The sequence below is a fragment of the Cetorhinus maximus genome, chromosome 19, assembly GCF_964194155.1.
Source record: "Cetorhinus maximus chromosome 19, sCetMax3.hap1.1, whole genome shotgun sequence".
NCBI lineage: Eukaryota > Metazoa > Chordata > Chondrichthyes > Lamniformes > Cetorhinidae > Cetorhinus > Cetorhinus maximus.
Genome location: NC_135897.1, coordinates 92,636,657 through 92,663,989, shown reverse-complemented (window position 1 = coordinate 92,663,989; position 27,333 = coordinate 92,636,657). Strand labels below are relative to the sequence as shown.

At 46.7% G+C, this 27,333-nt stretch overlaps 1 protein-coding gene across 5 annotated transcripts in view; it reads right to left on the bottom strand.

Annotated features, from left to right (window-relative positions):
• Window positions 1-27,333, bottom strand: part of LOC144694039 (phospholipase D1-like) — a 124,982-nt gene that overhangs the window by 11,379 nt on the left and 86,270 nt on the right. For 3 of the 5 annotated variants that reach the window (XM_078564389.1, XM_078564390.1, XM_078564393.1), the window contains 8 exons: window positions 26,834-26,944; window positions 17,794-17,922; window positions 16,720-16,838; window positions 14,651-14,764; window positions 10,939-11,049; window positions 10,125-10,213; window positions 3,475-3,588; window positions 2,335-2,384 (listed from right to left, as the gene is read on the bottom strand). In XM_078564389.1, the coding sequence (XP_078420515.1) occupies window positions 2,335-2,384; window positions 3,475-3,588; window positions 10,125-10,213; window positions 10,939-11,049; window positions 14,651-14,764; window positions 16,720-16,838; window positions 17,794-17,922; window positions 26,834-26,944 (837 nt within the window). The remainder of the gene's footprint in view (window positions 1-2,334; window positions 2,385-3,474; window positions 3,589-10,124; window positions 10,214-10,938; window positions 11,050-14,650; window positions 14,765-16,719; window positions 16,839-17,793; window positions 17,923-26,833; window positions 26,945-27,333) is intronic. The other 2 variants (XM_078564391.1, XM_078564392.1) reach the window with 1 other exon arrangement.

Below are 27,333 nucleotides of genomic sequence, written 5' to 3'. Positions count from 1 at the left end.
TGATGCTCACATCGGATACGCTTAGCATATTGCCTAACCCAGTGAAAACAGGAGATGTATCCGTAGATCTACAAGTTGACTTCATTGACATTGAGTTTGAAGACGTTCTCCAAATGGATCTGGTACATTTTGCACAAGGCAAATGCCAAAAGCTACAAGAAGAAATGGTGAAATATTCTACACTGCAGAAACTGTGGAAAACCATCACTGAAAGATGGCCTGTTTAGATTCAGCATGTCCATGAACATGTTTAGTCTTACCAGGATGAGCTAGGCATTTCCGGGGGCGTCATTTTTAAAGGCAGGCAGGTGATCATACTGGAATCTTTGTGACCTGATTTTCAACAATTTCATCACTCAATCAAGGGCATAGATCGGATGAGAAGACTCACAAGAGAGACTGTCTGTTGGCCGGGTATAAACAATGACATTGAAGTCATTGTCAAGCAGTGTGAGCTATGTCAAGAGCATATGCCTAGTCGGCACAAAGCACCACCGATTCCACATGAAGTTCCTACCCATCCTTGGTCCAAAATCACATCCAACCTCTTTCACCTCCATGCCACTAACTTCATCATTATCATCGACTACTTTACCAAGTGTCCATTATTCAACAATTTCATAATACATCAAGCACAACTGTCGTGTACACGCTAAATGCTAATTTTAGTTTACCTGGCATGCCTAGAGAGATCGTTATGGATAACGGTCTGCAATTTATTAATAAGTCAATTCAGGATATGTGTGAAGAGTGGAATGTCGATCACCCTACTTCTCCTCATCTCCCTAGAACTAATGGCCTAGTTGAATGAATGATTCACACAGTGAAATCCCTAATTTTCAAATGTAGACAGACCAAGCAAGGTCTACATATTGCAATGTTGCATCTAAGAGCGACATCTTTAAGTGCAACTCATCCATCACTGGCAAAACTCATGTTTGGCAGACCAGTGCATTCCAATCTATCTACTCTTAACCATCCTACTCTCTCAGAAACTAGAGAGCAACTCTTAAAACTACAAGAGAAAGTGACCAACATGCACGGTAAAAATGCAGGTACAGAATTGCCAAGTTTAAAGTTGGGCCAAAAAAGTTCACATCCTGGATCCCACAGAAGGTATGTGGCAGCCAGCCATGGTGACAAGCATTTGTTCAGAACCAAGCTCCTGTGAAGTCATTACACACAAAGGCGTAATGGTGAGGCATAAATTAGGACAAATCAGATCCATTCCAGCTCCTCAACCATCGTCCAGTCTTAAGACATTTAGGACAAGATCCCAAATGCAACCAGCAACAACACCCAAGGATGACAGTCCCACAGGTCACTGTGAGCAATTGACGAAACCTCCAGGCAATGTTACCGTTACAAGATCTAGATGTACCAGCACATTACTTCTACGCTTTAGAGACCCATAGATTTACTAGTCCTATACACTTATGTATTGGTAACTAAACATTAACATTTATTGTAAATAGTTATAATTCTTTGGAAGGGAGAAAGTAACATTAAAAAGTAAGGGGGATGTTGTAATATGCCTTTAAGGGGTAGCAGCATGACATCATTAGAAGGGAAGTGTGCTATGTGATCCAGTTTGAGTTTCAGTTTCGCCTGTGAGCACAACCCTGACATCTTCAAGCTTTCTACCTTTGTATAAATGTCCTCATGTGCCTAGTCTAAATAAATGGACCCAAAACATGTTTACTCAATCCCTTAGGAGTGATTAGTGCCTTTATATTATAATAACAACACAACAGCCCACATTCCATTCAAGAATAAAAAAATCACATGTTGGGCGGGGTGAGCAATCCTCTAGGATTGTCCCGACAATTCCCTTTATTGGTTACAAATATATTGATGACGATGGATAAACAGCTGCTTGACTCAAGACAAAATTCATCTAATTAGGTAATGAAGCATTTCTTCCCTTTCTCAATTGGCTGTTGAAAAATGAGGCGCTGCGAGGATCAACCAATGTTGGAAGGTCAGGGGGGGGAAATATCTCCAGGAATACCCCCAACTAGAATTGGCAACTCTCGATCAAAAAGTCACTGCTGCCAGGAGGGGAAGGAGTAAACCTGGGGAGGAGGGGGGGGGGAGTGGTAGGGAGGGTGGGATTCAAGCCTATGAAGAGTGTGCCTCCAACAGCGGTTAGTGAGTGCAGGTGGTAGTAAACAGGCACATTCCCAGGAAATATCACCCCCTCTCTCACACCCTGTCTCCCCCCCCTCACATCTTCTCCGTCAGCAACAGTCGTGAGGGTGATGGTCTCAGCTCAGGACTAACCCAGCCCTCACCCCTGACCCAGCCCAACCACCCACTGCAGTCCAGGCTTACTTTCTCTCCTCAATTGTTCAATGATTGAGTTTTCTCCTCTGGCGATGGTCCTGTGTAGCAGAAAAGTGCAATTAGATTTCAGTATTGCTGAAAAAAGAGACATGCTTTTCGTCTGGCACTCATCAGGACAGATGCAAGAATAGCAAATCCCAAAGGGAGCAACAACTTATACTGCATGAGAAAAGGGTGCTGATTGGTTGTCAAGTTGACTCTGGTTGGTTGAGGCGTTGCCATGGGGAATGAGATTTCTTAATGATAACCTTCACACGGCCACAGTCCGGTCTGGGCCAGACAGAGAATCGTAGATGAGCAAACTCCTCGGGATAGACGTGGGAGAGAGGATTGGGGTTCAGTTTTACACCCAATCTCCATCCTGCACTTCCTGTGAGAGGGAATTTTGGTGCTTGGGGAATGGAGGGCGGAAGAGTGGGGGAGGGGATCTTGGAATATGTTTGCAGAAAGAAAGACTCATATTTAAACAGTGTGCTTTACCGCTTCCGGACTTTTCAAAGTGCTTTACAGTCAATGAAATGTTATTTGAAATATAGTTACTATTGTAATGTAGGAAATGCAGCCCTCAATTTGCACACAGAAAGCTCCCACAAACAGTGATGTGACAATGGCCTGATAATCTGTTTGTGTCATATTAGTTGAGGCTAACTATTGGTCAAGACGCCAAGAGATTTCTCCTGCTCTTCGGTAAAATTGTGTCATGGGGTCTTTAATATCCACCTGAGAAGGCAGACAAGGCCTCAGTTTAAAACCTCAGTGAAAGACAGCTCTTCTGACAGTGCAGCACTCCCTCAGTACTGCATTGGGAGTGCCAGTCTAGGTTATGGGCTCAGGATTTTGGAATGGGTTTGGGCAAGGCCACCAATGGTGGAGCGATTAAAATCAGGGATGAGCAAGAGGCCAGAGTCAGAGGAGCGCAGATATTCCAGAGGGCTGTTGGGCTGGTGGCGTTTATAAGGGTAGGGAGGGTACAAGGCCATGGAGCGATTTGAAGACAAGGATGAGGAGTTTAAAATCGAGGTGTTGCCAGACCAGGAGCCAATGAAGGTCAGGGGTGAATGATGAACGGGATTCAATACGAGTTGGGTTACAGCAGAGGTTGGGATGAGATGGAGGGTGTAAACTGACCTGTAGTTGAAGTGCATGACGGCCTGGATTGCAGTCCCTCCGCCTGTCAAGATGTCTCCTTCGAACCCTGGCATCAGGGGAGTCACCACATAAACTCGAAATCTCTGCTTTTCCCTGTAGAAATAAATTAAATCACATTCAAACCTTACAGGCTGTTTGATTGACTGGATCAAACAGAGAGATCTGGGGGTGAATCTACACAAATGTTTGAAGCTGGAAGGACAAGTTGAAAAGGCTGTTAATGGTCATATAGGATTCCAGGCTTTATAAATAGAGGCATAGAGTGCAACAGGAAAGAGGTCATCCGAAACTTTTATAAATCACTGGTTAGGCCCCAGCTGGAGCATTGTGTCCAATTCTGGGCACCAAATTTAGAAAAGATGTCAAGGCCTTAGACAGGGCGCAGAGGAGATTTACTAGAATGCTCCCAGAGATGGTGGGGGGTTCAATTATGTAGAGAGACCGGAGAGGCTGCGAGTGTTCTTCTCCGAGCAGAGAAGGTCACGGGGAGATTTAACTTGAGGTGCTCAAGATACGAGAGGTCTTGAGAGGGTAAATAAGAGGAGACTGTTTCCAGTGCAAGGAGGGTCGGTGATCAGAGGGACACAGATTTAAGACAATTCCCAAAAAAAATTTAGCGAGGATGACGTGATTGTTTTGACACAGTGAGTTGTTGTGATCACTGCCTGAAAGGAGATTTTACAGAGACGTATAAGAACTCTCAGCAACGATTTATCCCAATGAGAAAGAAGGTCCCTTTGAGAAGGATACATCATCCATGGCTATATAAGGAAGTTAAGGATAATATAGGATAAATTGAAAGAAACACTGTGCAAACCTGCAAAGATTAGTGGTAGGCCAGAAAATTGGACAGATTTGAAGAACCAGCAAAGAATGATTTAAAAAGTAAAGAGAGGAGAATTAGAACATGAGAGAAAGCTAACTAGAAATATAAAAACAGACAGAGTTTCTATAAATATTTAAAAAGGAAAAGAGTAGCTGAAGTAAGAGTTGGTCCTCTAGAGAGTGGGTCTGGAGAATTAATAATGGAAAACAAGAAATGGCGGAGGCGTTGAACGGATACTTTGTGTGTCTTCATTGTAGCAGACTCAGCAAATTTCCCAAAGATACTGAACATCAAGAGTTGAGAGGAAGGGAGGGACTTAAGACAATCACCGCCACCAGGGAAAAGTTACTGGGAAAACTGTTAGACCTAAAGGCTGCTAAGTCCCCAGGACTCGACTGCCTACATCCCAGAGAGGCAAGAAACTCACTACAGAGATAGGAAGGGTATTGGTTATAATCTTCCAAAATTCCTTAGATTCTGGAATGATCCCAGGGGATTGGAAAATAGAAAATATATCACCTTTATTCAAGAAAGAAGAGACACAGAAAGCAGGAAACCAAAGGCTAGTTAGCCTAACATCAGTCATAATGTAATTGCTAGAATCTATTATTAAGGAGGTTATAGCAGGATACTTAGAAAATCACAATGGGATCAGGCAGAGTCAACAGGGCTTGAGGAAGTAACAAACAATATGGATAAAGGAGAACCTGTAGATGTGGTGTACTTGGATTTCCAAAAGACATTTGATAAAGTACCACATCAAAGGCTACAACACAAAATAATATGGTGTAGGGGGTAACATATAAACATGGATAAAGGATTGGTTAGCTTTTCGGAAGCAGTGGGTAGGGGTAAATGGGGCTTTTTCGGTTTGGCAAGCTGTAACTAGTAGAATGTCACAGGGGTTAGTGCTGGGGCCTTAATTATTTAGAATTTATATGTAACTTGGATGAAGGGACCGAACATATGGTAGCTAAATTTGCCGATGACACCAAGGTAGGTAGGAAAGTGAGTTGTCAAGAGCAGGTAAAGATGTAGACAGGTTAAGTGAGTGGGTAAAAATTTGGCAGATGGAATATAATGTGGGAAAATGTGAGGTTGTCCACTTTGGCAGAAAGAATAGAAAAACAGTTTATTATTTAAATGGAGAGAGATTGCAGAATTCGGTGGTGCAGAGGGATCTGGGTGTCCTGGTACATGAATCACAAAAAGTTAGTCTGCAGGTACAGGAAGTGATTAGGAAGGCCAATGGAATGTTGTTTATTGCAGGGGGAAGGGAATATAGAAGTGGGAAAGTTTTACTACAGCTGTACCGGGCGTTGGTGAGACCACATCTGGAATACTGGGTAGAACATTGCGCACGCTGGGCGGGTGGGCGCGCACCATCGGGCAGGCATCCCGACATCATCGCACACTGGCGCGATATTATGGTCGGCCATCGCGCAGCACGTCCGCCGACAATTAACAGGCTTGATTAAGGCATCTGACGTTGTAATTTAATTGAATGAAATTTTTCGCTGTCTGTCCAACATTCGGGTCGGTGGGCAGGTGAAAACGCCGAGCGTCTTTTGGGTTTTTTTGCAGAACCTCATCCATGGGATGAGGGATGAGGATTCGATCAGTAATTTTAAAAAAACATGAAAAATTTTCAAACCAGTTTATAACACATCCCTGCTCCTCTGACAGTGTCCCGTGAGGGTACATGTTATTAACATTTTTAAATTCTTTATTTTATTATTTTTTATAGTTCCGGCTCCCTGAAGCAGCACGGTGCCTCAGGGAACTTTTATTGCGTGCGCCCCCGTGCATGTGTGAAGTTCTGCACTTGCCCTCCTCCCTCCCCACCCCCCGCTGCCCCCATCTCCACGGGGAACAGGCAGTGCTAAGCGCTGCCGCCTGCTATTCACACCTGGTTGGCTGTTAATTAGCCAGCCAGTGTGAAATGGTGGCCGCAGCCCGATCACGGTCCAATTCCTGGCCGCTCCCGCTCGCCCCCCGCCAAACCCACCCGATGACCAGAGAATCCTGGTCACCGTGTGCAGTTTTGGTCTACCTATTTGAAAAAGGATAGAATTGCATTAGAAACAGTTGAGAGAAGGTCCACTGAACCCATCCCTGGGATGAAAGTTGACCTTACAAAGAAAGACTGAAGAGGTTGGGCCTACACCCATTGGAGTTTAGAAGAATGAGAGGTGATCTTATTGAAACATAAGATCCTGAGGGGACCTGATAAGGTGGATAGCGGGAGGATGTTCCCTCCTGTGGGGAGAGACTAGAAGCAGGGGGGCACAGTTTATAAGTAAGAGATCTCCCTTTTAAGACGGAGATGAAGAGAACTTTTTTTCTCTCAGGAAATTGTTAGTCTGTGGAATTCTCTCCCCCAGAAATCAGTGGAGGCTGAGTTATTGAATTTACTCACGGTTGAGTTAGAGAGTTCTCTGATAGACAAGGAGGTTCAACGGTTAAGGAGGGCAGACAGGAAAGTGGAGTTGAAACCACAACCAGATCAGTCATGACCTTACAGAATGGCGAAATAAGCTCAAAAGCTGAATGGCCTAACTCCTGCTCCCAAGTCCAACGTTCTTAAAGGGCAGTGGAAGCAGATTCAGTAGTAAATTCCAAAAAGGAAATTAATAAATATTTTAAGGAGGATAATCTGCAGGGGAAAAGCAGAGGGAATGGGATGAATTGGATAGCTCTTTCAAAGAGCTGGCACAGGCAGGATGGGCTGAATGGTCTCCTTCTGTGCTGAACAATTCTATGATTCTAAACATGTTTCCTTGTGACGTAAACACAGGATCTTTCCAAATAGGAATAGTTGTTGCTGCAACACCTCTTCCACATGATGGAGCAAGCCTCCAGCTGAGTATAATCGAGCTTTGGGAATCCTTGGAATATTTAAACAATTACTGAGTCTTAAAAAACCAAATGAAATGCTGCTGTGCCCTTCTTCCACTGCAGGTGGCTCCACCGAGCCTTCTTTAGAGTCTGCGTTGGCACCTCCTGGGTCCGAGTGCACACTAGATCACCCTCAGTATCAGGGAGGGCGTACTGACTTACCTTATCCCAATCCAGAACGAAATAGGAGAATGATTGCTATCTTGACAAAGAGAAATCAAAACAAAAACAAAAATTGCTGGAAAAACTCAGCGGGTCTGAAAACATCTGTGGAGAGAAAGACAGAGTTAACGTTTCGAGTCCGTATGACTCTTCATCAGAACTAAAGAGAAGTAGAAATGTGGTGAAATATATACTATTTAAGGGGGGGGGGTGGGACAGGTGGAGCTGGATAGAGGGCCAGCGATAGGTGGAGGCAAAGGAGAGTATCACCACCATGAGCATCCCTACGACCTTTTGTCTATGACATCTTTTGCAATCTCTCCTTTGCCTCCACCTATCACTGGCCCTCTATCCAGCTCCACCTGTCCCACCTCCCCTTATACAGTATATACTTCACCGCATTTCTACTTCTCTTTAGTTCTGAAGAAGTGTCACACGGACTCAAAACGTTAACTCGGTTTCTCTCTCCACAGACGCTGTCAGACCTGCTGAGTTTTCCCAGCATTTTCAGTTTTTGTTTCAGATTTCCAGCATCCGCAGTATTTTGCTTTTATCTTAAGAAATAGAAACAACATGCTTTCCACACCATCCCCCTCCCATCCCCCTCCCACCCCCCTCTCATCCCCCTCTCATCCCCCATGGAAGAGTAGTTCATGAATCGAAGACTTAGGTGTAAATGAGATTGAAGTCGCAGGGAAGCTGAAAGGGGCTTAAAACTCATCTTCCTGAGTTGGAAATGATTGATCCCAGTGTGTTGAGAGGGGCATATGAGGAGGTTAGTGAGGCTCTGGCAGCCAGAATGAGGGGGTTATCAGACACTAGTTCAGTATCAAAGGGTTGGGAACAGGCAGGGGAGATTTACTGTGGTGCTATCAGTCTATGTCCCCCCCCTTAGACACTTTACAGCCTTCCAGACTTGACATTGAGTTCAATAACTTCAGGCCCTGAACTCTCTCCTCCATCCTCACCCCTTTTTTATCCCCTTTTTTCAATATTCATTTTTATTTTTTATTTTTTACCCACTTATATTTATTTTTATTTATTTTCATTTTTATTCATTGTTTATCCCCGCCTTACATCCTATTTTCGATCTTTTTTCCCACCACCATCCCCTCCCCCCATCCCACCCCCACCCCCACCAGGGCTATCTGTCACTTGTTCATGTTGTTCTTTCCAGAGCGCTTACCCTTGTCCTGCTATTATCACATTCTGCTTTCTGACCTTAATGCCACCATCAGCACCTCCTTTAGCCCCATATCATTACCATTAACACCCACCTTGTCCTTTAGTTCATGACATCTTTGTCAATCTCTCCTTTGCCCTTGCCTATCGCTGGTCTTCTATCCAGCTTCACCTGCTCCACCCCCCTTAAACAGTATAAATTTCATCACATTTTTACTTCACTTTAGCTCTGAAGAAGAGTCACACGGACTCGAAACGTTAACTCTGTTTTCCACAGGCTAATGGGATTTAGGGCAGAAAAAAGCAAATTGCCGCACTTAGGAAGGAAAGGCGGTGAATGGAGCTGAGATAGCTTCCTACATTACAATAGTGAGTTCACTTCAAAAATACTTCATTGGCTGTAAAATGCTTTGGGACAAAAAGGTGGTACTTAAATGCAAGAGAGAAATTTTAATCCAAGTAAACTGACAGGTTTGGATCAGGGAATGAGGCAGGAAAGTGGAGTTGAGGATTATCAGATCAGCCATGATCTCATTGAATGGCGGAGCGGACTCAATGGGCCGAATGGCCTACTTCTGTTCCTACGTCTTATGGTCTTATGGGTAGTGTGGGTTAGTGCCTTAAAAATCAGATTCTTGACCAAAATCTGCATCCAACCCACCCCCCGAGCCGCTTAAACCAAATCTGGCAAGTTGGTCAGGTGACCACCCATATCCGAGCCTCATTGTTATTCAGCTTTACAACTTCCAGCTATTGTGACTACATTGAGGCAAGGACTTGGCGGGTTGAGGAAGTAACTGTCTTTACTCCAAGTTCCTGGACCTAGTGCACCTGCCTGAGGAACAATCCCCCCACCCCCCACAACATGATCAGGCTCTCCTCCTCCCTAATGACCTTCCCTCCGAGGTCTCCAACACGCTTTGGGAGCATCCTGAGGTCATGAAAGGTGCTAAAAGTTTCTCTTGAACCAGCACAGGGCTAAACGACAACTGCAGCCGGGAAGAGTGCTTTCTGCTTACCTTGGAAGGTTCTGGAATCCACCCTGTTTACTTTGCACAATTGTTTGAAAGTCAACAAAGACAGAGTGAGCTCTTCTTCACAGGCAACAGTTCTTACTCTCTGTTGGACAATTTTTACCCTCTATAGGATGCTTTTTATTCTCTATGGGACAGATTTTACTCTCCATCGGGCACTTTTTACTCTCTGTGGGATGGTTTCTAATCTCTGCCAGGCTGTTTTTAGTCTCTGTGGACTGGTTAACATCCATCACTGAGCTCCTGGGATAACCCAATATAAACTTTAAATCTAACAATCTAATTAATGAGCAAAAGCCAGGGTGGTTAAATGGAGTTGTGATACAGATCAACCATGATCTCCTTGAATGGTGGAACATACTCAAAGGGCTGAATGGCCTCCTCCTGTTCCCAATGCTCCATTTCTACTCAGGGAGAGACACAGTACGAGGGTTTCACACACGAGCACTTTAGTGAAATGGCAATGATGATGGACAGTTCGGTCTGTGTTGTGTCTGTCTTATCTCACGATGATCACATTGTGTTACCTGTAAGCTCTGAGGATTCTCTGTGCAATGGCGTCGCCAATCTTGTTAAAGATGTACTTGTTGTCAGCACAACTGATGAAGAATTGGTTCTGATCAAACACAAAACAGGGAAAAGAAAGGGGAGTGAGAATGGGCAAGATGTTTGATGTTAGCTTCTCATCTGAGGCACTGGTCCCCACCCCAAACCAATTCACAGCCCCTTGCTGTCAGTTATTCTCTTTTGCAAAGTTCATATATTTCACTGAAACCCACATCAATGCACTCATCTCAGCCAGATTTGACTATTCCAATACTTGCCTGGCCAGCCTCCCACTCTGTATTAAACTGTAGCTCGTCCAAAATCCAGCCTCTCATGTCCTCACTTGCCCGCAGTCCTGTCCTTCAATCACCGCCTGTTGATCTGCATTAGCTGCCTGTGCAGCAACATCTCCATTTTAAAAACTCTCGTCTTTAGTTGCAAATCCCTCTGTGGCCTCACCCCTCCCTATCGCTGTAATCTCCTCCAGCCCCAGCACTCTCTGAGATCTCTGTACGCCTCTGATAGTGGGCCCCTTGTGGATCCTCTCCTCTTTTTACTCTGTCATTATGTATATATATTGTTTATGCACAGTGTACTGTACGACATGTGTGTCATGTGTATACTCTGCACTGTGTACAAACCGTGTACTATATATTCTGCATGGCTTCGGGCACCCCAGAAGATTGGAATGACACCGATGCTGCAGTGATGTGTCTGAATGATCGTGCAGCATCTTCTCTCCCAGCTCAGTGCTGTGCTCGGAGCTGAGAAACTGTACTCTCAGTTAGTGCTCACCTCAATGTAGATGTAGTGTTTGCTGTTTTCAATCACATGGATGTAGGCGTTGTGAATGGATTCTTCGTGATATTTAATACCGCACGACCAATCAGCAGCTGATCGCAGCACCTGCAACACACGGAGAGTTATAAAAAGCGTTGGCTCGTGATCCATGTGAGGAGTCATTCTCCTGTCTCAGTGCCGATCCAGGCTGTAGTCCTTCAGCACAGTTACACAATGAAGCACTCGCTGCACCCATCAGAGCCTCAGGGTGCCCCAGAGGAAACACGGCAGCCAATTTGTGCACAGCAAGCTCCCACAAACAGCAATGTGATCATGACCCGTGTTGAGCAGGACTGATTGAGGGGCCCAGGACACTGGGAAGGACTTCCCTGCTCTTCTTCAAAAATGTAGCCGTGGGATCTTTTACATCCACCTGAGAGGACAAACAGGGCTTTGGCTTAATGTCTAATCTGAAAGACAGCACCTCTGACTGGGCGGCACTCCCTCTGTACTGCACTGGAGAGTCAGCCGGGATTTCGTGCGCAAGTGCCCGCAGTAGGGATTGAACCCACAAACTCGTGACTCAGTGCTGAGAGTGCAGTCCACTGAGCACAGGTGGCACCAGAAGGAAAATACTCCCAATGGGTCAGTGTGTCACAATGCTATTAAAGTACATCATATTTTGGAAAATATTTTTTGTTTAAAATAGAGGTTTGGTCTGCAGGTATGTCTTAATTGGATTAAAGTCAGCTAGTCTGGGTGCTTTGATGTGCACTAGTTTTGAGATGTAAACAGAGGGATAGCGTGCATTTGCATTTTTTGAATGGAGCATTCAAGAAGTGGGGTGAAAACTTGACACCATTCTCGCAGACACCAAGCCATATGTTTATATTACTAATAAAATGGGTACTGTGAAAGGGGTTTTATTGTTAAAAGGTGAAGTTCAAAGAGGTTACAATGAGATACAATGAGAATTTGAATTCAATCAGTGTTAGTAGGTATAACTTCAGTAGTTTTCGGGTGTGCAGGGCAGAGGCAATGTGAGATCAAAAGGCAGCTGTAAACCTCCAACTGGCTCCACAGTGAAAATAACCTCATCCTGAAATCGTAAGGTGAAAATGCTTTGCCTGGTGTCTGGTTAAGTCTACGGGTTGCTGTTGCCTTAATGGAGATTAGTTTGGGAATTTGTTAAAAGTTATGACAGTAGTGATTTGTGGCCATGTGTACCTGTATTTTAACCTGTGTAATTAATAAAATGTTTCATTTAGTCTAATGTAAAGCCTCAAGAGCTAGTGGTCCTGAGTTTAGAGTCGCATCTCAAACTTAACACTTGACGTTATTGGTTATGACAGTTGTTTAAAGTTTCCCTCTGGCGTTTTTAAATAACTCCGCTGTACCAACTGGATCGGCCGTAACACCGTGTATAAATGCACCAATGCAGCACTGACCAGGGCAGGTAGCCAGGTCAATTCCCCCAGCCTGTGCTGTCTCAGATGGCACATCAGTAGATGGGTGATAGACTTGAGCTGAGTGACTCGAGGGTAGGGACACATGGCGGATGGTCGTGTCAGTTTATGAGTGCTACCTCAGAGACCGCTGCTGGAAAGCACCTGCGAGTGTGTGACAGAAGGGTAGACTTAGTCATTATTCCTTCCATAGTTGAATAGTCTGTCAATATTCTTGCTCAAAGGGTAACAGTCTGATGAGATAAGGGAATGACAAACCGCTGCAAAGAACAGGAAGGAAAGATTGTTCCAAGTGAAGAAAAACCAGACAATAAATAGATAGGGGGAAAGTGATAAGCAGTCAAATTGGGGGAGTGAGGCAGAGAGAGATAGGGACAGATGGAAAAGCAGATATACCCCACACAGACATTACAGTTTGCTGAAGGTCCCCAGGGAGGTTCCAGAAAGACTGAGCATTTCACTATTAATCAAAGGGTCAAAGGTTACAGCTTTGGGGAGGTTGGGTAGTCTGACCAACTGGCCATGGTCAGCGGGCAGTCGCCACCCAGACTGGTCCGACAATCACAATCTAGTTAATTGGGTCCGTCATTCCTTGACAGGAGTCACATCGTCTCTTTAATGCAAATCTCACAGGTCCTCCCATCTCGGACACTCCTGCCTTCACCCTCCCCAGCTCTGGATCCTCCTCTAGTCCTACAGCCCTCTGAGGTCTCTGAGCTCCTCCACTTTTGGCTCCTTAACAGCTCCATGTCTGTCAAATTTTATTTGATAACACTCCCGCGGAGCACCTTGGGATTTTTTTTACTGCGTTAAAGGTGCTATATAAATGCAAGTTGTTGTTGCTGTGCTGATATCTGGCACTCGATAGATCCATTACGACATATGCGAACCTGGGTCATCAGGCAAACTACAGGTGACCACCTCCAAAGGCACTGCACTCCTGGTTTACCTATTCACCCAAAACATCCCTCGGTATGCCTGGGTGAAAAACGGTGGCAAATATTCCCATCTTTTAGGGTCAATAATCCTCCCTCAATGCAAACTAATAATTAATTGGGTACTCATCCCACTGGCTAATTGTCCGATCTTTCTGTGTGACATTCGCCTACAAAAGAATGTGAAGACCGGGCAGTGATGAGTGTGGGAGGCCTGTGCTATTTTTAAGCAACCCTCACCAGGTGGGAAACCTGCTCGGTATTATTCCTCATTGGCTTTAACACACCCAATCCTGCCAGTCTCTCAAGGGGGGCCAGTTATGTTAAAATTGTCCAGCAATTTGGGATGTCATGAAGCACAGTCAGAATGTCAGGCTTTGTCAGCTAACTTCAGGCACATGGTGAATCCTGCACACCCCAACCAGTCCTCAGATACCAGTGGAAGCAACGAGTGATTTACATTCAATATCCAGGCTTGGGCTGACAAATGGCCAGTAACATTCGTGCCACACAAGTACCAGGCAATGACCATCTCCATCTAGCAAGAGAAAATCTAACCATCGCCCCTTGACATTCAATGGCATTACCAACAGTGAATCCCCCACTATCAACATCCTGGGGGTTACCATTGACCAGAAACTGAACTGGACTAGCCATATAAATACTGTGGCTACAAGAACAGGTCAGAGGCTAGGAATCCTGCAGTGAGTAACTCACCTCCTGACTCCCCAAAGCCTGCCCATCATCTACAAGGCACAAGTCAGGAGTGTGATGGAATACTCCCCACTTGCCTGAAAGTAGCTCCCAAACTCAAGAACTCTACATCATCCAGGACAAAACAGTCTGCATGATAGGCACCCATTCCATCACCTTAAACTTTCACTCACTCCGCCGCTGACGCACAGTGGCAGCAGTGTGCGTACCATCTACAAGATGCACTGCAAGAACTCACCAAGGCTCCTTCTACAACACCTTCCAAACATACGATCGCTACCATCTAGAAGGACAAGGGCAGCAGATAGCTGGGAACACCACCACCTGGAAGTTCCCCTCCAAGCCACTCACCATCCTGACTTGGAAATATATCGGCCGTTCCTTCACTGTCGCTGGGTCAAAATCCTGGAACTCCCTCCCTAACAGCACTGTGGGTGTACCTACACCACATGGGCTGCAGCGGTTCAAGAAGGCAGCTCACCACCACCTTCTCAAGGGCAGTGCGGTTTGGGCAATAAACATTGGCTTAGCCAGCGATGCTTACATTCTGAGAATGAATTCAAAGAAGTACCTTGTGCGAGTTTTATTAAAACAGAACACACACACACACACCTGAGCTCGAGCTTGCACAGAGCCCGGAACCTGGTATCTCAGCTCATGTGCTGTCGAAAGTGACTTGGGCAGGAGATAAGGGTAGGACAGGGGCCGGTACTTGGCTTTAACAATCTGAAATAGAGAAAAAACACACCACATGTTACTTGTGTAAACTTAAATCGATAGAAGTTTCAAATACTCATTCAGACACTTATATGGGTGTCAGCAGCATCTCAATGGGCAGGACTCTCACTTTTGAGTCAGTTGGTTGTGGGTTTGAGAATTCAGTCCAGAGATTTGAGTTTCTTAATCTGCGCCTCTTTTCCCAGTGCGGTACTGAGGGAGTGCTGCATTGTTGGAAGTGTCATCTTTCTGAGAGATGTTAAACTGAGGACCAGTCTGGCCTCTCAAGTGGAGGTGGGAGATCCCACAGCCACTATTTTGAAGACCAGCAGGGACAGTATCCCTGGTGAGATGGCCAATAGCTATCCCTCAACCAACATCTCGAAGACAGGTTATCTGATCACTATCACACTGCTGTCTGTGGGAGCTGAATGTGCGCAAATTGGCTGCCTTGTTTCCCACATGACATCAGTGATTATGATTTAAAAGTGCTTAATTGGTTGAAAAATGCTTTGGGATAGCTTGAGATCATGAAAGGCGCTATGGAAACGCAAGAGATCTCTTTCTTTTCATGGAAATTGGAGCAGGCAACCTGACTGAAACATCGTTGCTCTGTATTATCGACAGTCCAAAGCCATACCGAGCACTTAGATAAAAGCAAAATGGGAAAATAAAATAAAACTGCGGATGCTGGCAATCTGAAATAAAATCAAAAAATGCTGGAAATACTCATCAGGTCGGCAATAAGTTGAGTTCTGATGAAAGGTTTTCGACCTGAAACATTGGGCAGCAGTTTAACCCCACTGGAGGGTTTGGAGGTTCATAAAACGTAGCACGCGCTCTGCCTGCCATCCTCACTCCCACCCCCAACCTGTCTCCCGTTTTATGACCGGGGGGGCGTGGGCAGTGGTGGTATCAGGTGGCCGCTCCCCCTTGGGCCTATTAAAGCCATTAAGTGGCAACTTCAGTGCCTCATCTCACCCCCACAGCTATCTAACCCCTGACAGGGGGAAGCCCAGGCCAAGCAGGTAGCCCGGAAAGTTTTACTGGGCGAGCTGGTATCTAGCAACCGGGGGTGGGGGGGAGGGAGGGGGACCTCTCCTTGTGTGGGTCCTCTGTGCCCACCACCTCCCAGGGTCATGCCCTCCCCCCCTCCCCTTTAACCTTTAACCCCCTCCTTCCAGCCTCTCAAACCCAGCCCCCCCTCACCACCCCCTCACCCACTTCACTGGAGTCTGCAAGCCAGGCCCCACCAATAGCCCAATTTACCTCCAGTCCGACTTCCACAGCCTCTTCCTCTTCAGATTCTGGCTGTAGAGCCAGTAGTTGCCATCAGTCAAAACTGGTGCTGCTGGGGCTACAGTTCTGCCAGCCAATCCGATTGGCCAAGCATAAGATAGCTCCAGGGTAACCTGCTTTTTCGTGAGTGTGCTCTCCACTGACTTTTTAGTTGTGGTGGTGGGGAACACGGTCAAAACCAGCCTGTTAATTCAGCTCCTCTCCACCGATGCTGCCTGACCTGCTGAGTTTCCAGCATTTTCCGCTTTTATTTCTAAGCCCTGAGGGCCCAGGTTCAACCTCCAATCTACGCTGGGTTGGTTGACTTCAGTCAGGCATCAATTGCCAATTGGTCTCCGCATCATAAGCGAAAGACAGGAATTTGGCTCGGGTACCTACTCCTGATCATCATCCAGTCTGACCAACTGACCAAACAGCCCACCAATGTTCAGTCATTGAGTGACCAATCTCGCTGCCTCTGCCCGTCAGGGAGCAGGGTGGTCACTCAAACACGGCTACCTCTCGATCCAGACGCAGGGCATCAGAGAAGCAAAGGCTTGTGGGCATCGCGCGCACACCCTGTCTGGACCCTTCAATGCTTTGGGTCTTGGTGGGTCTTGTAGTCCATTCCCATGTTGCAGGTCTCCAGGGGTGGGAAAGGTAGGGGTTTTGAGGGAGGGAGTCACCTTTGTGAAGTTCCAGCGTTGGATGAAATGCCGCGCCACATTGCGCGCCGCCCTCCCATGCACCACTGCAGTGATGTCGTGCCAAGGCATTCTGGGAGTCACGTGCCGGTCGATGAAATCTAAGGGACAGACGGAGATGTTAGGCCAGGGCCGTGAGATCAGAGTCAAACAAGGTCACACTCCCCCGGTCAGCGAGTGGCCCTACCATGTGCACTGGGACCCAGGATCAGGAAAGTCCCAGGTTCAATCCTGGGCCTGGGTTTTGATGATCATTGGTGTAAATTTGTTCCTGGGTTCTTACCTGAGTTGTGCACCAAGCAGTGGCAGAATCACTGTCTGGGTCAAGAATTTAGCCTTCCTTCACCAACATCCCCCTCCCCCATCCACCCCAAAGCACCAATCATTCAATCCAAAGACATGGGAATAAGAAGAGGCCATTTAGCCACTTGAACCTCTTCCCCCACTCAATGAGATCATAGTCGATCTGCAAATTAACTCTAGATATTCGCCTTTGCCCCATCACTTATACATAAAGGTTCACCAAAATGAGTGTGTTACCATATACAAGAGGCACTGCAGCATTTCACTCAAGCCTATCTTTCAATCCCACGATCTCTACCTCCTGGAATAATAAGGGCTGCAGGTGGATTCTACTTGCCTTCCGAAATGCCTGCTGTACCCGCATATTAACATTTTGTGATTCATGTACGAGGACCCCCAGATCCCTCTGTACTGCAGCATGCTGCAGTCTCTCTCCAATTAAATAATAAGTAAGGGCATGTCCACCAGTGGTGGAATAATTAAAATGGGAGAAGTGCAAGATGCCAGAATGGGAGGAGTTCAGAGATCTTAGAGGGCTGTAGGGCTGGAGGAGGGAATAAAGAGAGGTAGGGGACGAGGCCATGGAGGGTTTTGCAAAGAAAGATGAGAATTTTAAAATCAAGTTCAAGCCGGATCAGGAGCCAGTGTAGGTCAGTGACGTGAAGGGTGAACGGGATTAGATGCGAGTTAGGGCACAGGGCAGCAGAGCTGTGATTATGGAACTCGAGAGTGTCCATTGTGCTTTTCACTCACCGTCAAAGGGTTTGTCCAGCTGGATCCAGTCCTTGTAGACAAAGTTGCAATAGTCCTTCCCATGCCAGAACCTTGTCTGGCCGACCAGATCTCCGATGTCTGTGTGTAGACTGCATTCTGAGCCCCTCTCTGCCTCAGGATGTACAACAGAGACGAAAAATATTCAGTATATTTCCAAATGGATTTCCCAGAAAATATTGCATTTCTTTTGTTAGGACATAGATTTAGGGTGAATAACATTGACGCTATCCGCTAGTGACCCACCTAATTTCTTTTCATATTCTTTCAAGGCTTTTGATTCTAGAAATATTGGAGATGGTCGAGAAATAGCAGTTGGACTGTCATTCAGGAACCATCCAATCAGGGAATGTAGAGTCTGATTGGCCATGAAGGCAGGACACTGTGATGATGGTCATGTCAGGTGACCAATGGTGGGAATGTGGGGGCAGGGGTAGTTGGAGGTCATGTGATCCCAATCTTCAGGAAAACATCCAACAGAGAGTACAGTGTGAAGGTGATGCAGATTGGGTTTGGGGAGTGACTGCTGATTCTAATGTTAAAAGCTACAGGCAGGTTCAAAGCCTGTAGTCACCCAGCCAGGCTGGAGGCCTGGACACAGGCTCAAGGCCCACATTGACTGAGGCATCGGATGAGGCTTACTGACTTGAGACACGAGCTGAGGCTACACTGATGCAGGCATGAGGTGAGAGGTCCTGATGCACACAGGCACAGGGTGAGACTTACACTAACTCAGGCACAAGGTGCCCTACAGGTGAGGCCTACACTGACCCAGGCACAGGTTGAGGCCTCCATTGACCCAACAGGGTGGGGCCTGCACTGGCCCAGGCACAGGGTAGGTCCTACACTGCCCAGGCACAGGGTGAGGCCTCCATTGACCCAACAGGGTGGGGCCTGCACTGGCCCAGGCACAGGGTGGGTCCTACACTGCCCAGGCCCAAGGGTGAGGCTTACACTGACCCAGGCAAAGGGTGGGGCCTACATTGACCCAGGCACAGGGTGAGACCTACACTGACCCAACAGGGTGGGGCCTGCACTGGCCCAGGCACAGGGTGGGTCCTACACTGCCCAGGCCCAAGGGTGAGGCTTACACTGACCCAGGCAAAGGGTGGGGCCTACATTGACCCAGGCACAGGGTGAGACCTACACTGACCCAACAGGGTGAGGCCTGCACTGGCCCAGGCACAGGGTGAGGCCTGCACTGGCCCAGGAACAGGGTGAGGCCTGCACTGGCCCAGGCACAGGGTGGGGCCTACACTGGCCCAGGCACTGGGTGAGGCCTACACTGGCCCAGGCACAGGATGGGGCCTACACTGGCCCAGGCTTTGGGTGAGGCCTACACTGCCCAGGCACAAGGCGAGGCCTGACCCAGGCATGAGGTGAGGCTTGTATTTGCACAGCCAAATATTAGGCCAGTACTGCCCCGGCATGAAACCTGAATTTAAACACATGGACACAATGCCTGTCACATTTTAACAAGGAAAATCTGTGTGAAAATCAGATGTACCACCATACATTGATAGAAATATGCAAACAGAAAACAGCACAATGCAGATACCACAAGCAACAGCACCTCAGCAAAGATACACTGCACAAGGACCACTCCCAACAGGGGGCTGAAACAGTAATGGAGACTGATTGTTTACTGTTGAAGGTCCATTCCAAACCTCTGTGTGCTTTGGTTAAAATTTTGGCAAGTTCTGCAGTCACTTTCAACTCCCACGCATTGGATGTCTCAATTCTGTTCAGGCAGAATGCTGAGTGGAAATGAAAAGAAGCAGCAGGAGATTGGTGTGCCCAGAGAGGGGAGGGGGACAGGCATGCAGGAACTCAAAACTCGCAGCTGGCAGAGGAGCTGGGAAAACGCAAGATCGCAGTGTCGTGAGGAAGCCAACAGTTGGAGGCAGCTCGAATCGTTAGGGTTTAAATGGTGTTAAAATTTGACCAAGGCGCTTTCGATTCTGATTTATTCAGTTATTAAAGTGCACATGTTACAAGCGGTTTCCTGCAATAATAAATAATACGTCAGTACAAAGGCAGGGATAATCAGGCAAGGTAATTCCTGGCTGTAGTTGTGAACTGATCTATATTGCTCTCTGTGAGACTATCTCTCTTAAAAATAGACAGGGGGCCAAGGGGAAAGGGAGCCATAACACCCTGGACGCACTGACCCATTTCTGGTCCAGCTACAACGAAATTCTAAAATTCTCATCCTGGCTTTCAAATCCTTGCAGGATCTGGCCCCTCCCTATCTCTGTAATCTCCTGCAGCTCCACAACCCTCTGAGGTATCTGTGCTCCTCCAATTTCAGCCTCTTGCGCACTCTGGATCCTAATCGCTCCACCATTAGCGACTGCGCCTTTAGCTGTCGATGCCCTAAGCTCTGGTAACCCCCTTCCTTAACCTTTGTACCGCTCTCTACTCCTTTAAAACCTACCTCTTTCCTCAAGACCTCTCCTAAACTCTTCTTATGTGACTCAGTGTAAAGGACCTTGGGGCATTTTATGATGGTAAAGGCACTGTATGGTTGTGAATAATTGTTGAGGGTAAATGGTGACACATTGCTTGTCAGAGGTTGGGGGTGCTGAAGGAGGTGACAGGGATTGAAGGGATTTGAAAAGAAGGGTAAGAATTTTAAATTTGCAGTGTTGCCAGTGTGGACCAGACATACTACAGTGATTTAAAATCTCTTTAATATTTTCTCTTTAGTTTCAGTGTTTCCAATGAAATGAAACCTCATTTTTTTTCAGCCTTTCTAGACATTACCTAAAACTCTGGCATTATTTCTGTGAATCACCTCCGTCCTGCTTACATAGGTTCTTCCCATCAAACACTCCCAGGACAGGTACAGCACGGGGTTAGATACAGAGTAAAACTCCCTCTACATTGTCCCCATCAAACACTCCCAGGACAGGTACAGCACGGGGTTAGATACAGAGTAAAACTCCCTCTAACTGTCCCCATCAAACACTCCCAGGACAGGTACAGCACGGAGTTAGATACAGAGTGAAGCTCACTCGAAAGCTGCCCAGTCTTACATTCCCAGAGCAGGTGGAGCAGGGGTTAGATACCGAGTAACATCATAGTTAAGTCTCCGGCTACGGTGGCAATGTATAAGAATTCCGGATGTACCAAATTATAGTGCCGTTGTTTCAATGAATTGAAAACAGGATTTCAGGCCCCAGTTTATGGTCTGATAATATCAGCCTTGTCTTCCAGAATCCATCATAAAGCTCAGGTTCCCATTACTCGCACTGAAGCAAGTCTCCAAAGCCGCCCTGTTTCCAACAGACTGGGATTATGCATTTCCCTGTGAAAACTGACTGGCTGTAGTGTGGACCGATTTGAGTTGTGACAAGGTTTCTTTGTTCTGAAGCAGAGTGCCTGCTGTGTGTGCAGAGCCAAGAATCCAGCCTTGAATGGGCTTTTCTTCCAAGGACAACTCAATTAATTGATCCCCAGCCACACAAATTCTGTTTCTGTTCATGAGGACAGAGGGATTAATCCTTCTGCTGACACAGTCCACCAGAAAGCCCTTGGAAACAACCCCCTTTCCACTTATTTCACCCCTCTCCTAACTATACTTCAGTTCTGTTGAAGGGTCATATGGACTCGAAACGTCGACTCTTTTCTTCTCCACCGATGCTGCCAGACCTGCTGAGTTTTTCCAGGTAATTCTGTTTTTGTCCCCTTTCCACTTACTAACTTCAGACCAAGTTTTAGCCAGGCTTTGCCCATGAGTCACCAAATTTATCTCAGTCAATTGCTGTTTCATAATGGGCAGTAAACCATGCATTTATGGTCCGTTAACATTACAAAATGTCCCAAAGTGCTTCACAAGAATGATTGTCAAACTAAATTTGACATCAACCCACTTAAGGAGGTTATCAGGTAAAGCTCAGTCAAAGAGATAGGTTACTAGGAGCATCTTGAAGAAGGAGGGAATTCCAGTCTCAGGGCCCAGGCAGCTGAAGGCACAACATGCAAGGAGAGAGAAAGTGGCAGTGAGTGGGGACACAATTAATCTGATGAAAAATTACAGACAGCAAGGGCCTGTTTCTCCGTCTCCCAATGGAGGTCAATGAATCGGGTCACGAAATACTGAACTCAGGACCGGAGTCTCGCTGCCAAGGCACGTCTGCCAAATCAGGAATCTGTACAGTTGCGAAAAGGTTAAAGCCTTGCCTTGGGTCGGGTGTCCAAACACGCACGGGTTGGGTTTTCCCCGAGCTCACACGTGCTCAGAGGTTTGTAAAGACTGGCCAAGAGATTTTGACATGCAAGTGAACCCAAATAAACTCCCCTCAATTATCTATAATCAGAGCTGTTGTTACAAACACAGCTCAGGAAAGAAGTACAGAAATATAGACAGATGTTGAGATAAAATTGACACAACAGTGACAACTCCTCTGCTTTGCCAACTTCATCTCTTTTCATTGCCCTAAAGGGCATAATTCTCACTCAGACCTGTTAGCATGGTCACCAGGGATCCTGGGATACGTCAACCATATCACATGATCTGAAATTTTGGTTCTTCCTTTCATTGGTGCTGCCTGACCTATCAAGGGTTTCCAGAATGTTCTGTTTTCACCTTGAGTCCAGAGTTGTTTAAGGATCAATGGAGTGAGAGGGCACCTCACCAAGAGGGCCCCAGACCCCAAACAGTTCCTCACCAAGTATCATTGAGGTGTGTTCTTTGGCTGTTTAGATCCCTTCTGTCAATTCCCCCAGGATCTGTCCTTGGACCCTTCCCATTTCCCATCTGTAAGCTGCCCCTCAGCAACATATTCCAAAACACAGTCAGGTTATCAAATGTACACTGATGACATCCAGTTCTACCTCACCAGCACCCCTCTCTGTCCCTTCACAGCCTCCGATTCATTGCACTTTTGGTCTGACATCCTGTGCTGAATGAGGAGAATTTTCCTCCAATTAATTATAGGGAAGATGAAAGTTAGTGTCTTCAGCTCCCACTACAAGCCTTATTCCCCACCACCAAGTCCATTCCTCTCCCCAGCAACCACCTGAAGTTGATCCAGACTGTTTCCATCTTTGATGTTCTACAAGACCCCAAGATGAGGTTTCAAACCCATATCCACTGTGTAACATTATTCCCACATATGTAATATTGTCCGACTCTGCTCATTTACTGCTAAAACCCTGCTTCATCCATTCCTTTACTTCTAAACTTGAGTATTCTGATGCACTCCTGGCTGACCTCCCATCTTCCACCAAATCCTGCCGCCCATATCCTAACTCAGACCTAGTCCTGTCCACCCGTATCACCCCCTGTGCTCAGTGACCTTCATTGCAGTTTTGGGAAACGTAGGACTGTAGCTTTAAAAACAACCCTGTGCTATAAGATCACATAACCTGTGTAAACCAATGTGTTAGCAGCACAGGGAACCTCTACAGGGGAGTTCTTCGTTAGCTATAGAGTTTGATGCACATGTGTAGTAGCTGCTGCTGTCTTGTAAATAAAGTTAAATGTTTCCACTAAGAAAAGTTGCCTGAAGATCACCTCTATAACAATTGGCTCTCAGTCTGGCAATGCCGAATCACTTCTGGGTCGCGCCCCCCTCTCTCTCTCTGTCACCACCTCCATCCCTACAACCATTCAAGATCTCTGTGCTCCTCCAATTCTGGCCTCAGGCACATCCCCGAGTTCCATCATTCCAACAATGATGGCCAGGCTTTCAGCTGCCTGGGGCCTAAACTCTGGAATTCCCTCCCTAAACCTCTTCTCCGTCTTGCCCAACCTTTCACATATTCCTTTAAACCTCGCTCTTTGACAGGACTTTCAGTCGGCCGTCCTAACGTGGCTTGTGGTCAAATTTTGTTTAATAATAATCCAGTGAAGCAGCTTGGGACTTTGTACTGTGTTAGAGGTGCTATATCAATGCAAGTTGTTTTTTTTTTAAAAAATTTAGTGGCTGGGGTGGGTTTGTGGCCCAGGTCCTGGTTTCCCACCTGCAAGTCGGGTAAGTCGGGAATTTCATGGACATTTCTACGATTTCTGCGGAGGAACAGGGAGAGCAGCAGCAATGGTCATCAGGCAAGTGAGGCTGCTCTCACAGCAGAACCTACCCATCGTCAAACTCTCGGGCACCTCATCAGGAATAGCACTGACCCAGCATCAAAGTCACGCCGTGTGGTGAGGACCACTTCAGCCCCTCTGAGTGCCGTCGATGGCTCGTGTCAGAATCACAGGATGGTTATGGTGCAGAAGGAGGCCATTTGGCCCATCGTGTCTGCACTGGCTCTCTGAGCATTTTAACTTAGTGCCAATCTCCAGCCTTTTCCCCGTAACCCTGCACATTGTTTCTATTTAAATAATCGCCCAATACCCTCTTGAAAGCCTCAACTGAACTTCCCTCCACCACACTTCCAGGCCGTGCATTCCAAACTCTAACTACTCGCTGTGTGAAAAAGTTTTTCCTTACCTCGCGTTTACATTTTTGCAAAACACTTTAAGGCTGTGCTCTGTGGTTCTTGATCCGTTTATGGGTGGGAAAAGTTTCTCCCTATCTACTCTGTCCAGACCCTTCAGTATTTTGAAAACTTCTATCAAGTCTCCTCTCAGCCTTCTCCTCTCCAGGGAAAAGAGTCCCAACTTCTGCAATCTTTCCTCATAGCTGGAGAGTCTCTCCCCTGGAAGCAATTCTCGTAAAGCTCTCCTGCACCCTCTCCAATGCGTTCACATCCTTCCTACAGTGTGGGACCTTTCATTTGGAAGCACTCTTGTCCCTGAGACAGAAGTTTGTGGGTTCAAGCCTCACCTCAGAGGTTTAAGCACAAAATCTAGGTTGACATTTCCATGCAGCGCTGAGGGAATGCAGCACTGTCGGAGGTGCTGGCCTTCGAATGTGATGTTAAAAACCAAGGCTCCATCTGTCCCCTCAGGTGAGCATAAATAGTCCGAATGTAGAGCATGAAAGGAATGGGGAAACTTTCCCTGTGGGTTCCTGGTGAATCCTTCAATCAATGTCAGTAACACAAATAATCTGATCATTTATGACATTGCTGTGTGCGGGATCTTACTGTGCACAAATTGGCCGCAGCGTTTCCTAAATTATAACAGTGACTACACTTCAAAAGCACTTCATTGGCTGTAAAGTGCTTTGGGTCGTGCTAGAGAAATGCAAGTCCTTTCTTTCACATAACTCATTTCAGGAAAATGAACACAGGTGAATGTGAGGGAAGACCTATTTCCTAGGCGGTTCAATCATTGGAGTTTTGATGATGGACGGCATTTCTGGAATTTCTACTCAATTTTCTTCGGGATTCATGAATCAGTGCCACAAAACTGTCTCTTGCCATTGAATAGTTAGAGCTCAGGGTAATGCAGTCTGCACAGGGTCTACAGTAGGACTTTAAATAAATGATTGAGTGTTGAATGTGTGAGATTGATGGGTCAATTGTCTTTCAGTTGTTTTGGCTTTTTCTTAAGTGATTCTCTCATCTGTATCTAAACTGAGAGTGTTTTTATGTCAGAGTGGTGGCTGAAGTCCATCTGCCCCATCCCATCATGGTGCACACACTGTTTTAGTGTCTGCCTTAAATATTCTCTGCAAAATGCAAAGTACCTTGATCATATATCAACTGCAAAGCCTGAAAATGATTTGCAAACAGCACTTTGCAAATGTTGATGGCACCCTCTGTCTCTGAGTCAGTGTCTGTCAGGGCTGATAACAGCATGGTTCCTGCAACAAAACTACCATGGAAAATGTTTGCTAAACGTGTTTGTGAAGAATTATTCTTCGAACGTTAGGGGCAAAGAAACAGGGCAGTCGAAATGACGGGATGAAAATAGGCTTTGGTTTGGTTGTTGTAGTTGCTGGTTTCACTGGGTGAGAAGCCTGTGGCTTCAATTCCCACTGCAGGACTTGTGCTACTAAACCAGGCCAACACTCCAGCACAGTGCTAATGCAGTGTAGCACTGTCAGTGGGTAACATAGTTTGGGTGAGGGGTTTTGCTTTGCTTTGCGACCAGGACAATCCTTGTCGGTTGGCAATACTAATCCTGGACAATATTCATCCCTCAACTGACATCACCAGCAAGCAGCATAGCTGGTCATTGATTTGTTTACTGTTTATACAAGGCGCATTGCAGGAACTCACCAAGGCTCCTTAGGCAACACCTTCCAAACCGGCAAGCTGTACCATCTAGAAGGACACGGGCAGCAGATACATGGGAACACCACCACCCACAAGTTCCCCTCCAAGTCATTCACCATCTTGACTTGGAAATATATCGGCCGTTACTTCACTGTCACTGGGTCAAAATCCTGGAACTGCCTCCCTAACAGCACTGTGGGTGTACCTACACCACATGGACTGCAGCGGCTCAAGAAGGCAGCTCACCACCACCTTCTCAAGGGCAATTAGGGGTGGGCAACAAACGCTGGCCTAACCAGCGATGCCCACATCCTGTGAACAAATATAAAAAATGTTGGTAGTCATTCTGCACAGAAACCTTCCACAAACAACAATCTGACCACAATCTGATAATCTGCTTTCTGTGATATCAGTTGAGAGATGACTATTAGTCCCAGGACACTGGGGCGAGCTCCCCTGCTCTGTTTTTGAATATTTGACATCCATCTGAAAGGACGTACAGGGCCTTGGTTTAAGATCTCATCTGCAAGACAGCGGCCTCCAGCAGTGCAGGATTCCCCCAGTACTGCACTGCGGGTGTCAGCCTGGATTCTGTGCTCAAGCCCCCGGAGTGGGATTTGAACCCGTGACCTTCTGACTCAGAGGCGAGGGTGCTACCCGCCGAACCATGGCTTGAGGATTTATGTATGCGCCTGCACTTTTTCGCCGCGCTGTACTCCGCACAAGTGTATTCACAGCAGGACGGGCAGAGGCAGAAGCTTCGCACCACACACCAAAGCTGAAGCGTCCAAGCACACTGTCCCCCGCGCGGAATCACAGAGGCAGACTCCCCACTTTGAGCAGCAAAAGCCCACCACAAAACCAGCAGGAAGAAGGAAAGTGTTGCTCGAGATTTCAAACTCACCGTCCTCAGACCGAGAGAGCCCAGGGCTGCTGGCTTGCCGATATAACCTCTTCAAGGGGGGCAGCCTATCCCTGATTAAGTTCTGCTGGCTGTTGTGAGTTTTATACCAATCTGCAGAGAGTCACAGGGCAGCTGGTCTGGGGCAGTGTGTACACAATTCACCACCCCACCCCCACTCCGAAAACCCCTACAGTTCACCCCCACCACCACCACCCCTCCCCCCCACCACAAGCTGAAGGAGAATAAACTCGAGAGCCTTGGTATAGAATAAAAGCAGCTGCTCCCCTTAACCAGACCTGACACCTTGACTGAGCGAATTCGCAATGTCTTAACGAGCAATTTTGTTTTCGAGGCTGAATAAAATACCGTTCCCGTCATCCATAAGACGCTCAGCCTCGGAGATTTAAGAACACGGCACTTTTCCATGGGAGGCAAACATGGGACAGAAGTTTTTGGGTTCAAGTCGAGCACAAAATCCAGGCTGGCACCCGCCCCACCCC